Source organism: Mobula birostris, chromosome 5, assembly GCF_030028105.1.
Source record: "Mobula birostris isolate sMobBir1 chromosome 5, sMobBir1.hap1, whole genome shotgun sequence".
Classification (NCBI taxonomy): domain Eukaryota; kingdom Metazoa; phylum Chordata; class Chondrichthyes; order Myliobatiformes; family Myliobatidae; genus Mobula; species Mobula birostris.
Window position 1 is genome coordinate 189,080,269 of NC_092374.1, and position 17,085 is coordinate 189,097,353.

The following is a 17,085-nucleotide window of genomic DNA, read 5'->3' on the forward strand; positions in this document are numbered from 1 at the left end:
TGATTCCGCCCATCTCCGCCTCCCCCGCCCCTCCCCCCCACCCCCGCCATAGTTAGGCTAAGCTGAGGACACGCTGGCTGCAGGCAGCAGCGAGATAATATTAGGCATTTTGTCCAGGCTACTGGTGAGGTAGCTAGGGAATAGAGACAGGAAGGAGTGTCGTACCGGCGAGTGGAGGCTTAGGACTGGCCAATCTAGTGGGCGAATTCTACATCCGTACATCAGTCGATATACGACCTTTGAGTGTAGTTTTGGAAACCTCTATGCATCTCCTCTCACCCCCCGCCACCCCATGTTCTGTTTTCGCTCTGGTTATCCATGACCTGTTACAGGACGATCTCCCTGTGCTGGGGAGTATGGACAAGTGTGAGAGAGGGCACAGTAAGACCAACCTCCTGCCGGAGGGCCGAGAGCTGGCAGAAACGTGGCACCTGGGCCTTAGGTGGGTTTGGGAAGTAATCTGAAGAAGGTAGACTAACAATGTAATGTTCCATCTCTAACTCCAGGATCCTGAGCCAGGAGACAGACTGTGAGGAGGAAGAGGACAATGAGAACTCCACGGTGAAGGGGCCGCCAGCCAGCAAGAGACAAAAGGTACCGAGGGCAGGCAGGTTAAATAGATACCTTAAATGGTGCTGAATATTGGTAGGGAGATCCTGGTGGGAGAAATTCCAAGAACCCCAGCCGTATCAAAGGGATCTGATACCATCTCTGCACGATTCATAGAGTCCAGCCTTAATCCCAAGACTATGGCACGATCCTTGGCCCAATGAGCTCATTTAGGATTGGGTCCATGATTCCGGTGATACCTGGAATTTGGTCTTTATCCTACAGAATGAACAGAACACCTGGAAAAAGCCACAGAATAACACATCCGGTTCAATATTTTGTCTTTTGGGGGAGATGCTGACAGTTTACCCCCCCCCCCCGCATACACCCACATCAGCCCCATGGGGACTGAGGGAGGGAGACAGGGTACCGCTGGTGGGAAAGGTCAAGTGGAGTGAGCCAGATTTGTTTTGTTCCTGGTGTATTGCTGTGTGTAGGGGCGCTGTCCAGCAGTGTGTGAGTGCACGGCAGGGACGTGGGTGGGCAGAGACGAGGAGTAGGGAGTTATAGGGTGGGCAGTGAGGATTGGAGAGGTGAGGGATGTTTAGAAGGGTGGAGGGGTGGAAGGGTTGCGTGGAGGGGAGGAATTCGAGTGATAGGGGAGGCATGGAAGTGCATGCAATGGAGTGGGAAAAGGGAGTGGAGTGCACTAGAGAGACGAAAAAGAAGGGGAGAATGCCGAGGAGATGTTACAGGAAAGGTGAAAGAGAAGGGAATGGCAGGTGCTTGGCTCTCCTTGATCTCCTCTCTTGTCCACTCTCGCTCTACCCTCTCTCCCTCCCCGTTCCTATCTTTTCCACTTTCTCATTCCTCCCTCCACTCTCTCTATCTCTTTCTCTCTCCCACCGCACGCCAAATTCTTTCTACTCTCTATCCCGCTTCTCTCCCTCTCTCTCTCTTTGACTCGCTATATATCTCTTCTCTCACTCTACCTCCCTTTTTCTCTCTCCCTCTATTCCCCTCTTTCTCTCTCCTTCCCCCCCACTCTCTCTCTCTCTCTCTCTCTCTCTGTATCTCTATCTCTCTCTCGATCTCTCTCTCTATCTCTATTTCTATCTCGATCTCTCTCTCTATCTCTATCTCTCTCGCTATCTCTCCATCCCTCTCTCTCTCTCTCTCTATCTATCTATCTATCTCTCACCACTCTCCCCCCCCCCCACTAATGCCCTCAGATAGAGACGGCCCCGGTGCTGCCCGACCAGAGGAAATGGACCCAAAAGCACATCCGAGCGGTGGGGTCGGTCCCGCAGCCGCCCAACATGACACCTCCGCAGGACAGTCCCGAGAGCGTCGACGTGGATGTGAAGGGCCCAGGTAGGTGTACCATGTGGTGGTAGAGTGACGGGTGAGAGAGCACCCAGTACAGACCCAGCTGCTTCCGGTGGGGAGTATATATCTCACCCTCGGCCTCCCACGGCTGAAAGGTTGGGACCCGCAGTGTGCAGGTGGACACAGTTTGAGAATGTGTTGGGGAGATGGAGCAGGGAATGAGGAGGGAGGCATGAGCAGAGTGGTTACGCAGGGAGTGGAGGGGTGAGGGGAGGCAGGAAGCAGAGGGGAAGGCAGCAGAGGGGGAGAGGGAGGATTGGGGATCAGAGTGGTGAGGGAATGGAGATGGCAAGAGAGAGTGATGTAATGGGGACAGGGCGAGGGGTCAGGAGGCGCTGAAGGCAGATGGGCAAGTGAGATGTGAAGGAGCGGAGAGGGAGTGACTGGGAGTAGAGGGGCATTGGGTGAGGGGATGAAGCAGAGGGTGGCAGTGAGTGCAGGGAGTCAGTGCAGGAAGCAGATGGGACAGAAGGCTGGGCCCACGGGCTCATTACCTTTCTTGTTGGACCTCCTGGGACAACCTGAGGCTGCCGTCGGGACCACACAGCTCCGAACTATCCGAGCCTCTGCCTTCCTGTTCTCACAGAGCTAAAGAAGACCGCTCGGCCTATTAAACAATACCTGTGTCTGCCGAGTCCCCGACCCTGTTTCATCTGTGCCTCTGTTCATCTCCTCCCCCTCCTTCCCATCCTCCTTTCACATCTCCCCATTCTCCTCCCCATCCTTCCAACTCCATCTTAACCTCCACCCCCACCGTCCTCACCTCTCCATCACAGTTGAACCCTCTTCCTATACGTCCCTGTACTACCCCCGTGTTCGCCTGATTCCCCCAATGCTCCCCCTCCCCCTCCCCTCCTATCTTACTTCTCCCACTCCTGCCCCTCCCCACCACCACCACCCTGCCTGACCCTTCCATCTCCAGAATGGTACACCGTACGTCCACCCTCTCCTCACCTTACGCAGATATCACTGCTTTTCTGTTTTAAACTGATGTTTACAGCACAAAGGTTTAACAAACTGACAGCAACCAGGCTCCATGACAAAGGGGCCTTCTCCCAAAGCCCCATGACTATTGGGCCTTGTCCCCAGGCTCCGTTACAACATGACTACTCTCCATGATCCGCCATGACAGGGCCAGATCTCCGAGCTCTGTGATGAAATGGCCTGATCCTTCGTTTCCATGGAGATGTGGGCTCTGCCTGGGCTCAGTGATGATGTGACCTACTCCCGCTGCTCCCTGTTAACTTGGCGCACTCCAGGTCCTCCAGTAACAATAACTTCCCCTCAGACTTGATTATCTGGCCTACTCGCAAAGTCTCCAAGACAACATGATCTACATGACAATCTGGTCTATTCCTGATGCAGAATGTGGCTAAGGTGCTCGGCTACACAATGAAGGCCTACTCTCACGCTGGTAACCAAAGGCTAACCAGCTTTAAAACATCTTCTGAGTGAAGAGCCATGGTCAGGACCGTTTCCATTTCCACTGCTTTCTCTCCCTCCCCTCTCAGTGGCTCTATATCAATTCTCCCTGTCCTTCGCTCTTTCATCCCCCTCTCTCTCTCCGTATCTCTAATGCTCACACTGCTCACTGCCTATACTTCCTCTTTCTCCCTTTTACCCTCCCTCAGTTCTCCATCTCTCCCCACTCTGCACACCCTCCCCACCCCGTGCACTTTTACAGCCCTCCCTCTTGCCCCTCCCCTTTTCTGTCCCACCCCCGTCTTTCTTTTTAACCCCTCCCCTTCCTACCTCGATCCCTCCCATTCTTTCCACCTCCCCTCCTTTCTATTTCTCTCCATATCCCACCCTTCCTCTCATTCCTTTGTCTCTCCACTCTCTCCCTCTCACTATCCCAAACAATCTGTGGCCGTCTCCCTCTCTCTTCTGTTCCTCTGCATCGCCCAGACACTTGTCCCTTCAAACTTCTCGCCTCCCTTTCCTCTACCCTCCTCACTCTCCCTCCCTTTGTCCCTCCAACCCTTTCTCTTTCTATTCGTCATCACAACCTGTCTCCCTCTCTCCCTCTAACCCCTCGTCCTCCGTCTCCCCACCCCACTCTGTCGCTCCAATCCTCTCCCTTCCTTGCCTCTCCTACTTAACCCTCATTGTCCCCAGTTCCCCCCCCCCCACCCACCCTCCCTAGTTCCCGTTCCACTCGATGTGTCCACGTCTTTAACCCTCCCTGTCTCTGCGGTCCTTTCCGCTGGTCTCACCTCTCTCTCTCTCTGCACCCCCACCCCACACAGACAGACAGACACACACACACACACACACACACACACATACACACACACGCGTACGTCCCTGCCCTCCTCTCCATCGTTTCTCATCTCTACAGTCTTCTCAGGCGGCTTCTTTCCGTGCTCACTGCCCGCTATCGCCGTCTCTCTCCTCCGAACACCCTATCCTTGCAGCCCTCTTCGTCGGTCTCCCGCTCTGCTGACCGCACTCTCTCGTTGGCAGATGGAGTGACGCCACTCATGCTGGCTGCCAGCGCGGTTGGAGGCCCTGACCCTGGCGAGCCCGGCGCCCAAGAGACTATTCTGGAGCTGATGGGGCAGGGGGCTAGCCTGCAGCCCCAGACCGAGGTGACGGGTGAGAGTGCCCTTCACCTGGCCGCCCGCTTCTCCCGGGCTGACGCCGCCAAGTGCATGCTGGACATGGGCGCGGACACCAATGTTCAAGACCGGGCGGGGCGCACTCCGCTGCACACAGCCGTAGCTGCTGATGCTCAGGGGGTCTTTCAGGTAAGCGGAATCCTGAGGTTCACCTCTACTCAGCCAGGATTGTTCGACAGATCCAGTCCCCTAAATTTTATCTGAGTACCGGTCCCGAGTGATTTGAGCCGTCTCTCATTAACACCCACAATACATTCAGAGATGCATCTAGGCTGTGGGTTAGACACACAAGAGATTCTGCAGATGCTGGAGATCTTGACCAACACACATAGGATACTGACGGAACTCAGAAGTTCAGGGAACATCTCTGGAGGGGAGTAAACAGTCGTCGTTTCGGGCCAAGACATTTTCCGATCCTGATGAAGGGTCTCGGTCCGAATCATTGACTGTTTAATCCCCTTTACAGATGCTGCTTAACTTGCTGAGTTCCTCCACTTCTTTGTAGAATTTACCTTACCGTTCCACATCCTCCACTTCCTATCCTTCACTTACTGTCCGTATACGCCGTGCCGGTCGGGATTTTCACCTGCGTGTGAGGTGGGATCCCTTTATGGAGGTTGTACATTGGGGATATGAGATGGAATTACTAGGTGGAGCGACGCTTTACCTAAACTTGCACTAGGATCTCTCTGGTGCTATCGGTTTTGCGGCCTGAACGAGACCGTGCACCACAAGTACAAGGAGTGTGCGAGGCTGTTCGCATTTCTAACGGGACTGCGTCTCGCCTTCTGGTTGCATTTTACTTCCACCCTCTTCAAATGTTGTCAGTACAGGAGTGGAGGAGGGTGAAGATTCAGGACGGGAGGAGGATGTCCTGGTAAACAGCCTTTCGAGGCCGGTGGCAGAGGGCAATATTCTGGGGTTATGTCCGCGCCAGGTAACCCGGAATAAAGAACACGCGGTGTCCACAGTCACTATGGAGGCGCTCCGGGACTGTTGGGTACCGCAAGGGAAAATTGCATCCTAGATTAGCCTGGGAGCGTTTTAATTTAACAGTTTAACTCGTGTCAGTTGTTTTTGTTGCACTATTGTAGGACTTGATTTTTTTTGGGGGGGGAAGGGGGCTATCCAGATAGGCAATATCCCGGGAATGGAATCCAATCAACAGATTTACCAGGGGAATAATTTAATTGCCCCGCCCCTTGAAATTCATCGTATTTCCATAGGTGTTGAAAAGGAACCCATTCAGTCCAGCAAGTCTACGACAACTCACTGTGCTATCTCATTTCCGATTTACTTCCCCTTTATTTATTCTTCCCACATTTCCGTCCATTTAATGCGGGAAATTGTTGGAGATATGGGGAGAAAAGAATCGGTTAATCGTCAGCCCGGACTTGATGGACCAAAGGGTCTGATACCGTGCTGTGTATCGTTGGTCCCCATGTTTTAGGATGTGGGAGGACACTGGAGCACATGGTGGTGATGGTGGGGGTGATGTTGGGGGTTCACGGTCACAGGGAGAATGCACAAACTCTACACACAGACAACGTCGGATGTCGGGGTCGAGGACCTGTCTCTGGAGCTGTGAAATAACGGCTACTGTCTTCAACAAACTGATACCTAAATTCCAGGGAGGAAGATTTGCGTGAGCTCCTCCGTGTAACGACCGGCTTATTTTAGCTTTACTGTGGGTTAATGGTCAAGTGTGGGCACGTGGCCAAGTGGTTAAGGCGTTCGTCTAATGATCTCAAGGTCGCTAGTTCGAGCCTCAGCTGTGGCAGCGTGTTTGTGCCCTTGAGCAAGGCACTTAACCACACATTGCTCTAGTGTCTATGCGAGGAGTGGCGTCCCACACAGACTCCCAAGCTGCGCCTTGTAAGGCATGAAAAATGCCCGACGCAGGCCTCTCATGGTCTGAATCGACGTCCCCGCCCCCCCCGTGGGTGAATGCCGTTGTACATCGGGGGGTGGGCCAGGGTTGCGAGGGGACACCCTCATTCTTCTGGGTGAGTGGGGCTCAAAATGCAGGTTGGATTCGGCTGCTCTTCCAACTCCCACTCTCCACTACAGATGGCTGCAATGTGCTCCGTCCGGAGAATGCATCGCGGTTACTCATCCCAAACTCACCACCTTGACCGCCCGGGAGGGCGAGGGCTGCAGGTGCAGGGAAGCACGGCTGCCTGCAAGTTTTCTCCCTCCGAGCCACACGCCATCCAAACTGGGAGTGATCTCGTCATTTTCTCCGCCGTCACTGGGGCTGAGACCCCGCTGGACACAATACAGGCGGCGGCGGAAATAGAACGCCATCTAGGGTTGATTGTGCTCACCTGCAGTGTGACTCAGTAAGTTTACATAGGGAATGCCAGTGAAAACCACGGAGAGGTATGAACGACAGGAGGTGGCGTCACGGGGTGGGAACTGGGGAATTCGGAGGGTGTGGGGGGTGGGTAGGAGACAAGCACAGCTGGGTTTCATGCCACACTACTGCGCTTGCCCCGCAGATCCTCGTGCGCAACCGGTCGACGGACGTGGACGCGCGGACTCAAGACGGGACCACGCCGCTGATCCTGGCTGTGCGCCTGGCCATCGACAACGTGGTGGAGGAGCTCATCAACTGCGGAGCAGACCTCAACGCCACAGACGCCCACGGTAGGTTCGTGCGGCCGCGGGGTCCCGCCAACCGCCTCAGATCGCCTGCAATCTTGGGAGACTGGCGGCGGGAGGGAGGAACACCAGCCATAGTCCCAACTGGTGGGGGAGAGGCAAGGAGCAGGGGTGGCATGTGACGGATCTTATCTGGTCTGTTCGAGGGTCCGTAGATCTGTGGGGTCGCCAGCCGGGCAGACGGATTTCCATGGAAATGTCCACCCAGAACTACTCTTGCCGACTTGCGGACGGACCAGAACCGTACAACCCCATGCATCTGCGCAGGGAGTTACGGGAGAACGGTGGGTGGGGGGGGGGAGGTTAACGGAGAGACCAGCAGTGGAAGGAGGTCGGGATGTGCGCTGGTATACGGGAGAGGAATGGAACCACCGTTTGACTAGTCGCTCCTTCCGCACCCGAGTCTCACGGTAACGTTTCTGCGACGGCTCTTCCCGCTGCACAGTAAGGCCAGCCGCTTGGCCACCTCCGCTTCGTGCCTTCTCGAGCATCTTACCGCCCTTAATCCATCTAACTCCGCCACCGAGACATCATGTTCCCCCCCCCCCCCTTCATTGCCACCATCGAAGAGGAGGTACAGAAACCTGCAGGCCCACCCTCAACGTTTTAGGATTGACTGATTCTCCTTGCAATCAGATGTCTGAACACCCCATGACTACCTCGCTGTTTCTGTCCTGTGCCATCTATTTTTAGTATTTATACTATAAATACTTACAGTATTTTAATGTCTTGCACTGCATTACCTCCACACAAAAACCAACAAATTTCATGACATAGGCCAGTGATAATAATCCCTGTACATCGATTTCACCTGCTCGGGGCCCAAACGTGTTCCGGTCCTCCCCGCCCATCCCCGCCTGCCCCCGGCCACTCAGAAGGCAAATGTCAATAGTAAATACACAGACAGGCACTCCTGATGAAGGGTCTCGACCCGGAACGTCGACAATTTCGTTTCCCTTCCAGAGATTCTGGCTGACTTGAAGACTAAAGGTTAGTCTTATTTGTCAGAACGAAACATACAGTACAGTGAAAGGCGTCGTGTTTGCGTCGACGACCAAAACTCTCAGAGAATGTGCTTGCGGCAGCCCCCAAGTTTCTCCATGCTTCCGGCTCCAACACCACATACCCTCAACCTGCTACGCCTAAGCGAACATCTGAAATGTGGGAGAAAACCGGACACCAGAGGGAAACCACACGCAAATTCCTCACAGACAGCCCATTCCTGACAGCGAAAGGAATGGCGGGCTCTGTCGCCCCTTGCTGAATTCATCCTGCATTTTCTTTGTGGCGTCGGTGAAATACATCGGTACTTTCACGACCTCTAGCGTCTGCCGGACCTCTGTATTCCCTCCCCTCCTCCGATACCTCTCATCGCGCCCCCTCCCTGCGACGCACCCTCACCCCACCAACCTCTGGCGTTGCCTCTGACCCCTTGCCCTGCCTTTGACCTTCAGGTAAATCTGCCCTGCACTGGGCTGCTGCCGTCAACAACGTGGAGGCTCTGGTAGTGCTGCTGAGGAACGGAGCGGACAAGGACATGCAGGACAGCAAGGTGAGGGTGGGGATTGGGTCCACGAGGGTGGGGAGAGCTGAAAGAGAGGTGATGGAACTGTGTTTGGAGTCGGCGGTGGGATCCTACTGAGCTGGGCCGTCCAGGCGAGACGGCCGCTCCCACATTCGCATCGCCATCCCACTAGACCCAAACTCTTCATGATGGTCAGCTATCAGGGGTGGAAAGGGTGGGAGCTTCACGCTGTCTCTGACTCCAAGCATAGATGAGTGGGACAGTGTAGTAGGCGTTTTCCCCGGTGTCTGAGTCCAGACATGTGTGATTGAATTGTGTTCTTCACTCGGTGTCCAACTGTGGGAATGTGTGAGGGGTTAGTCAGTCTGACCCCGCAGTGTGTGAATGAAGGTGTACATAGAACATACGACAGAACAGCACAGGCCAGGCCCTTCAGCCCACAATGTTGAGAAGGACAAAATAAATTTGTAATCAAATAACCAAATAAAATAGCCCCTTATGCCTAGACAAAGTCGGCATCTCTTCATTTGTCTCACATTCATGTGCCTGTTTAAAGTCCCTAATGAATCTGCCCCTGTCACTACGCCGTGCAGCGCATTCAATGAACCGACCACTCACTGTGTAAAAAAAAAACTTACCTCTCACATCCCCTTTGAAATTTCCTCCTCTCACCTTAAATATATGCCCTCGAGTATTGGATATTTCAACCCCGGGGAAAAGATACTGTCTCTTCATTTGCCTCTCTCAATAACCTGGGGTATATCCCATCAGGCCCTGGGGTGGGCATTTATCCGCCCCAATGCTCTTTAAGAGACCCTCCTTTGCTTTGAAATGCCCTAGCACTGTTCTCTCTACCCTCCACGTCCTTCTCCTTGGTAAATACTGATGTGAAGCCCTCAGCCACATTCGTGATATGTGAGCTAATGTTCCCTCTCCCCTTTATCCTTGAGAGGTCCCAGCCTCTCTCTGGTTATCCTTTCGCTCTTGATGTATGCAGAGAACACCTTGGGATTCTCTTTAATCATGCTTGCCAAGGACTTTTCATGGTGCCTCCTTCCTTTCCGAATCCTCGTTCTGAATTTGCTTCTGGCTTCGTTATAATCCGCCAGGCTCTGTTTGATTTTAGCTTCCTAAGCATTACATACATTTTCATTTTCTTCCTGAATAAATCCATCATCTCCCTCGATATCCAAGGTTCTCTTATCTTGCTGGCCTTGTCCTTCCTCCTGACTAGAATATACTTGCCCTGTACTCCGTGCAGTTGTGCTTTAAACACCCTCCACATGTCAGATATATTGATTTGTCCAAAAAAAGGCTGCTTCCAATTAAGTCTCCCGAGTTCCTGCCTAATGCTCTCGAAGTTTTGTTTACTCCCGTTTAATAATCTCTCACAGGGTCATCTAGTCATACTCATAGTCATAGTCATAGTCATATTCATAGTCATACTTTATTGATCCCGGGGGAAATTGGTTTTCGTTACAGTTGCACCATAAATAATTAAATAGTAATAAAGCCATAAATAATTAAATTGTTGTTGTTGTTCGTCCATCGTTGACGTCGATGAGGACCTCGACACCATTATGATGGTGTCGAGACTGGCGCGTGATTTGGATTTAAGTGAGGGAGAGTTGTGCAGCATCAGCCTCACTCTCTGTTCCCAATTCCCATCTGGATCCAGTGGCAAGACAGAGTCTAGACGGCTGGAGATGGGACTAGGCGCAGTGGATGACCAGGACATTTTCTGTGTCTTGTCCTGCCCTACACGTTCCACGACACTTGCAGAGACCGCCTTCTTGACCGTTGGACCTTCCATTGGTCTCGTCCGCTCAGTCCGCCGGAGTCTGTCTTCACATGCTGGGATAGACAACTCCCTATCTCACCGAGGGTTTGAGACCCGTCGGCTACCCTCACCTGGTTTAGCCGGCTTGTCGAAGCCGTTGCCCGGGGTGTGGCCGCTGTCGCATGCAAACAGCTACGGGGAACCACAGGTGAGATCTGAGTGCCAGGTGGGGACCAAAGGTGGACTAACCGCCCTGAAAAGGACGCGACGTGTTCCCCCACCAGAGGTACTACCCCTCCCTGACACCCCATATACCCCAAATAATTAAATAGTAAAATGTAAATTATGCCAGAAAATAAGTCCAGGACCAGCCTATTGGCTCAGGGTGTCTGACCCTCCAAGGAAGGAGTTGTAAAGTTTGATGGCCACAGGCAGGAATGACTTCCTGTGACGCTCTGTGTTGCATCTCGGTGGAATGAGTCTCTGGCTGAATGTACTCCTGTGCCCAACCAGTACATTATGTAGTGGATGGAAGACATTGTCCAAGATGGCATGCAACTTAGAAAGCATCCTCTTTTCAGACACCACCGTCAGAGAGTCCAGTTCCATCCCCACAGCATCACTGGCCTTACGAATGAGTTTGTTGATTCTGTTGGTGTCTGCCACCCTCAGCCTGCTGCCCCAGCACACAACAGCAAACATGATAGCACTGGCGACCACAGACTCGTAGAACATCCTCAGCATCGTCGGACAGATGTTAAAGATCTATCATTTTCTTAAAACTTAAGTTGTGGTCACTGTTCCCAAGATACTCATCCACTGAAAGGTCGGTCACCTGGACAGGCTCATTACCCAACACTAGATCTAGTACAGCCCCCTCGTCTTTTTACACTATCGACATGTTGATTTAAGAAACACCCCTGGGTACTCCTAACAATTTTTGCCCCAACTAAATTACTTGCACTAAAAAAGTCCCAGGTAATATTAGGGAAATTGACTCCCCCATGGCAACAACCCAATTGTTTTTGTACCTTTCCTGAATCTACCTTGGAGGTCCTGTTCTTCAGCCTCTTCCTTAACTCATTATACTCACTGTACTGGACCTATTCCTCCACTCTCCCTCGGTTATTAATCCCAATGCACACCACAGCCCCTGGCTGCTCTCTCGCCTTCGGTCTTGGGAACCTTCTGCAGCCACTCTGACGCATTCTGGACCCAAGCACCTGGGAGGCAACACATCATCCTGGCGTCTCTTTCTCGGCCACTGAAACTCTTGTCCGTTCTCTGAACTGTCAAGTCTCCTAACGTTCTGCCTGACTTTTTCCTGCCCTGCTGAGCCTCGGAGTCGGCCACAGTGGCACTGGCCTAGCTGCTGCTGTGCCCTGACAGGTTATCCACCTCCTCCCCCCACCACTCCGCAGTATCCAAAAGGATATACTTGTCGGTGAGGGGAACCTGGAACTGACTGCTGACTCCCCTTACTTCTCCAGGTGGTTACCAATGTACTACCTGAAACCTGAACTCTGGCTGTGACCACCTCTGTAAGGGTTTCACCTGTGAGGTTTTCAGACTTCTGGATAGTTCTAAGTACATCCAGCTCCAGCTCCTTGACCTGGTCAATCAGGAGCTGAAGTTGGTTGCACTTCCTGCAGATGTAATCATCAGGGAGACCGTTATGTACCCTGAAATCCCACATCTCATTGGAGGAGCAGTCCACTGCTTTTCCCATGCTGCCTACACTGAACAGGGGATTTACATAGAATCATAGAAATCTACAACACATTACAGGCCCTTCGGCCCACAATGTTATGCCGACTCTAGAACCTGTTTAGAATCTCCCTACCGTAGCCCTCTATTTCTTAACTCCATCTACCTATCTAAGACTCTCTTAAAAGGCCCTTTTGTATTCGTCTCCACCACCTTCGCTGGCAGTGCATTCCACGTAGCCACCACTCTCTGTGTGAAAAACTTACCTCTGACGTCCCCCTTGTACCTACTTCCAAGCTCCTTAAAACTATGCCCCCTCATGTTAGCCATTTTAGCCCTGGCGAAAAGCCTCTGACTATCCCCATGATCAATGCCTCTCATCATCTTATACACCTCTATCAGGTCACCTCTCTCCCTCCATCCCTCCAAGGAGAAACGACCAAGCGCACTCAACCTTTTCTCATAAAGCACGCTCTCCAATCCAGGCAACATCCTTGTAAATCAAGTCTCCTTCGCACGCTCTCTGTAGTATCCACATCTTTCCTGTAGTGAGGTGACCTGAACGGAACACAGTGCTCCAAGTGGGGTCAAACTAAGGTCTTATAGAGCTCATTACCTTACCTTGCGGCTCCACCTACAGATAATTAAAAACGTTTACCTGCTCTTATCTCTGACTTCTGCACTCCCTTTCGTTCTCTGCTCTTTCTCTAGCCTGTTGAGCTAAAAGGTGACCACGCTAACACAGGCCAGTTCCAACACTGGCCGCTCCGGTTACACCTCCCTTCTTTTTATGGGAGCAAATAAAACTCACTCCTGACGAGACGTCTTCTTTCCAAATAGCTCCCGCCTTGCAGCGATGCCGCTCTCTGACTCGCTAAGTTAAAGAAGGGCGAGTTTATTCAGTGCTTGATTGTGGGATGGTGTGATGGGACGGATTACTTCATGTTTAATTCCGGGTGTGTGTGTGTGACAGGACCGTGTAGGGTCGCTACTGTGCGTCTGCGCGCGGAGGTGTGCATGAATGGGAGATGTGGGGTGACGTTAGTCTGCAGTGTGTGAGGGGATTGTGTGCCTGGTCCCAGCAGCCTGTTTTTTGGGACGATGTGTGTGTTGGGGGAGGGGGGCGGGTGAGGGCATTCACCCCACCAAATCGCTCCCCCAGGCCTTCTGCGGCGCTCGGAAACCCCACATCCCAACTCGCCGTTGTAGGGCTTTGTGCAGTTCTCTCTTTCAGTATCTCCGCTGACCTCTCCCTCCTCGTTTCCTTCTTCCTGCTCCCCCCCCCCCCAACCCTCCAGGAAGAGACGCCGCTGTTCATCGCTGCCAGGGAGGGCAGCCACGAGTCGGCCCAGATTCTGTTGGAAAGCCAGGCACAGCGGGAGACCCCCAACTACCTGGGCCGGACGCCCCACGACGTGGCCACCGAGCGCTCTCACCACGACATCGTGCGGCTGCTGGAGGAGCCCGGTCCCGTCCGGGAGCCTCCTCCCCCTCCACCTCCAACGACCGCCTTCTCCCCACGCCTCAAGACCCCCAGGAAGGGGAGGCGGTCGGGGCCCAGGCCCGGGGTCGGGAGCGGCCCCGAAACACCCCGCCCTCCCCCGCACATCGACCTTAACCACTCCCACTACCTCCCGCGAGCTTGCGCGCCGCCGGGTTTCCCTCTGCCCCTCCCTACTCCTCACCCTGGCTACCCCGGGGTCTCTGGGCACCCGTGGCTTGTCTGCCCCCGGAGGGTGCGAACCGACCCTCGCCTCCAGCCCCACCCGTGGGCGCCGCCAGGCTTCGGGCTGGGCCGGGCTGAGTGGGCGCTGCAGCCGCCACCCGTTGATGGGGAGGGGGACGGGCGGCCTCCCGGCCTTTACCCAACGCCCCCCTCCCAGCACGGCTGTATCTCGCCTCCCTGCACTGAGGCTCCGAGCCGGCGGCAGGGCCACCACCCCTTCCTCACTCCTTCGCCCGAGTCTCCCGACCCCTGGTCCAGCTCGTCGCCCCACTCCGGTCGCTCTGACTGGTCTGACGGGCTCATCAGTCCCCCCTCCTAGGGCGGGGTCTCATCATATACCCCTCCTAGGACGAGAGGATGGGGATGGGGATGGGTGGGTGGGGGTGGCCATTACAGCTGCCTCCTAGGGTGAACAGTTGGGGAGGGGGTTTACTCATCAGCCTCTACCCACCCCCTCCCCAGAACAGGCGTGTGAGGACGGAGTGATCAGCCCTCACCTCGTAGAGCATGAGAGTAGGAGAAGCTGTTTGTGCGTCATTTGCCCCCGCCCCCCCCCCCCCCGGAGTGGAAGTGAATAGGTTTGGGGTGGGGTGGAAATGAAGGCTGGTACTCTCATCAGCTACCCCAGGGTCAACACTGTGGGAATCCCCGCTTTCTTTCGGAGAGATCCGGAACGGCGAGGCTCAGGGCCACACTGAGGACAGTCTGCCGCCGCAAGACAGAGCTAGGCTTTTCATTCTTTCTCCCTCTTTCTCCCTCCCTCTCCCCCTCCCTCCGCTAATACCGCCACCCTTCTGCCCCTCCCTCCTCCACACGTCAACAAACAACCCGCCACCAATGGCCGGACCTCTCCCTATCTCCATCACCTCCTCCAATCATCCTGAATTCAGGAAAACATGAGACGCGTCAGCCCCTGAAGCCTGTCCGCTATTCGGTATTATCACAACTGATCCACGCTGGCCTCAACTCCTCCATCAGCCTCAGCTCCTTGATCGTTCCACTATCTTTTCTACCTCCATTGTAAATATATCTGATGACTCACCGGGGCAGACTGTTCCAAACACTCACTTCTCCCGGACAGAAGTTGTTCCTACACGCTTCAATGACCGGACCCTTGTTTTGCTGTTCATGTATCTCCCACGATTGCATTTATCTCAGTCAAACCATTTTACTTGCTTCAGTGCAATCACCCCTGATTCTTCAAAACGCCAAAGAATACAGCCCAACCTGTCTTGATCGGCCAACCCTCTGATCCCAGGACTTAACCCACGGGATCTTCTTCGAACTACCATCCAAACTAGAGCACTATAGCACAATTATGAAACAGACTCTTCGGCCCGTCTAGTCCTTGCCGAACCGTTTTTTCTACCTAGTCCCATCTACCCACACGCAGACAATAATCCTCCAGATCCCTATATCTCTTAAACGTTGCAGTTGAAGCCACATCCAGTTGATAGCTCGTTCGACACACACCAACGCTTTGAGTAAAGAAGCTCCCCCTCACCTTTCACCCTACTCCGCTCTCTTTCCTCAGGGAGGGGGACCTAATTTCGGTTCCCGGTGGAAAGTGTCCGTCTCTCTGATGCCTCAACAGTTGAATTTATCCCCGCACCCTCGCCCCTCTGTATTTACACCTACGTCCTTAGGGCCATTGCCCCGAGACGGATACTGGGCTGTGGGGCGGGGACAGGCTGCATGAGAGCGGAATCCAAAATTGATCAGTGAGAGGCTTCGGGCAAATAATCGGACAGATAAAAAGCAAACCTCTTTGACAGCGAAGTCCAACAAATCTCTCCCAGCAATCCCCTCTACGGTAATACCCCCATTTCCGAGCAACTTAAATCCAACTCCTCCAGAGGGTTAGAAAAAACTACAGGGACAGGTGGTCTGAAATGGATCTGACCGGGGTTCAGGGTGGGATTCGGACGGAGAAGGTCAGAGAACAGTCGCGAGGCAAGAACAGAACAGGGGCAAAAGGAGGAGTAGAAGTCGCAACCTTGAAGCCAGCAGGCAGGGTGACAGCAACACTCACAACACGCTGGGGGAACTCAGCAGGTCGGGCAGCATCCGTGGAAATGATCAGTCAACGTTTCGGGCCGGAACTCTTCATCAGGACTGAAGAGGGAAGGGGCAGAGGCCCTATAAAGAAGGTGGGGGGAGGGTGAGAAGGAGAAGGCTGGTAGGTTCCAGGTGAAAAACCAGTAAGGGAGAAGATAAAGGGGTGGGGGAGGGGAAGCAGGGAGGTGATAGGCAGGAAAGGTGAAGAAAGAATAGGGGAAAACACAATGGGTAGTAGAAGGAGGCGAAACCACGAGGGAGGTGATAGGCAGCTGGGGGAGGGGGCAGAGTGACATAGGGATAGGGGAAGGGAGGGGGAGGGAATTACCGGAAGTTGGAGAATTCTATGTTCATGCCAAGGGGCTGGAGACTGCCTAGACGGGATATGAGGTGTTGCTCCTCCAACCTGAGCTTAGCCTCATCATGGCGGTACAGGAGCCCAGGTATGGACATATCCGAATGCGAATGTGAAGCAGAGTTGAAGTTGGTGGCAACCGGGAGATCCTGTCCGTTGTGGTGGACGGAGCGGAGGTGCTCAACGTAGCGGTCCCCCAATCTGCGTCGGGTTTCACCGATGTAGAGAAGGCCGCACCGGGAGCACTGGATGCAATAGATGACCCCAACAGACTCACAAGTGAAGTGTTGCCTCACCTGGAAGGACTGTTTGGGGCCCTGAATGTGGCAAGAGAGGAGGTGTACGGACAGGTGTAGCACTTACGCTTATAAGGATAAGTGCCGGGTGGGACATCCGTGGGGAGGGACGTGTGGATATGGGGGTCGCGGAGGGACCGATCCCTGCGGAAAGCTGACAGGAATGGAAAAGGAAAGATGTGTTTAGTGGTGGGGTCCTATTGAAGGTGGCGGAAGTTGCGGAGGATAATGTGCTGGATCCGGAGGCAGAAGGTCGCGAAACGGGCAGGAACGCAACTAGCACAGGGTGGCGAGGTGCCTCGTTTTGGACTCCAGACAATTGGGCTCAAACCCAACCTCCGCCATTACCTCGGCGGAGTTTGGACATTGAAGCGCAGGGACTGTGCTGACCCCCAAATACACAACGTAGATTAAA

At 53.8% G+C, this 17,085-nt stretch overlaps 1 protein-coding gene across 5 annotated transcripts in view; it reads left to right on the forward strand.

Moving 5' to 3' along the window:
* Window positions 1-16,190, forward strand: part of LOC140198154 (uncharacterized) — a 106,217-nt gene extending 90,027 nt beyond the window's left edge. For 4 of the 5 annotated variants that reach the window (XM_072259126.1, XM_072259129.1, XM_072259127.1 and 1 more), the window contains 6 exons: window positions 507-594; window positions 1,782-1,923; window positions 4,405-4,688; window positions 7,061-7,208; window positions 8,678-8,775; window positions 13,534-16,190. In XM_072259126.1, the coding sequence (XP_072115227.1) occupies window positions 507-594; window positions 1,782-1,923; window positions 4,405-4,688; window positions 7,061-7,208; window positions 8,678-8,775; window positions 13,534-14,280 (1,507 nt within the window). In that variant the 3' untranslated portion in view covers window positions 14,281-16,190. Of the gene's footprint in view, window positions 1-506; window positions 595-1,781; window positions 1,924-4,404; window positions 4,689-7,060; window positions 7,209-8,677; window positions 8,776-13,533 lie in introns of those variants that run through there. The other variant, XR_011886112.1, reaches the window with a different exon arrangement.
* The last annotated feature ends 895 nt before the right edge of the window (window positions 16,191-17,085 follow it).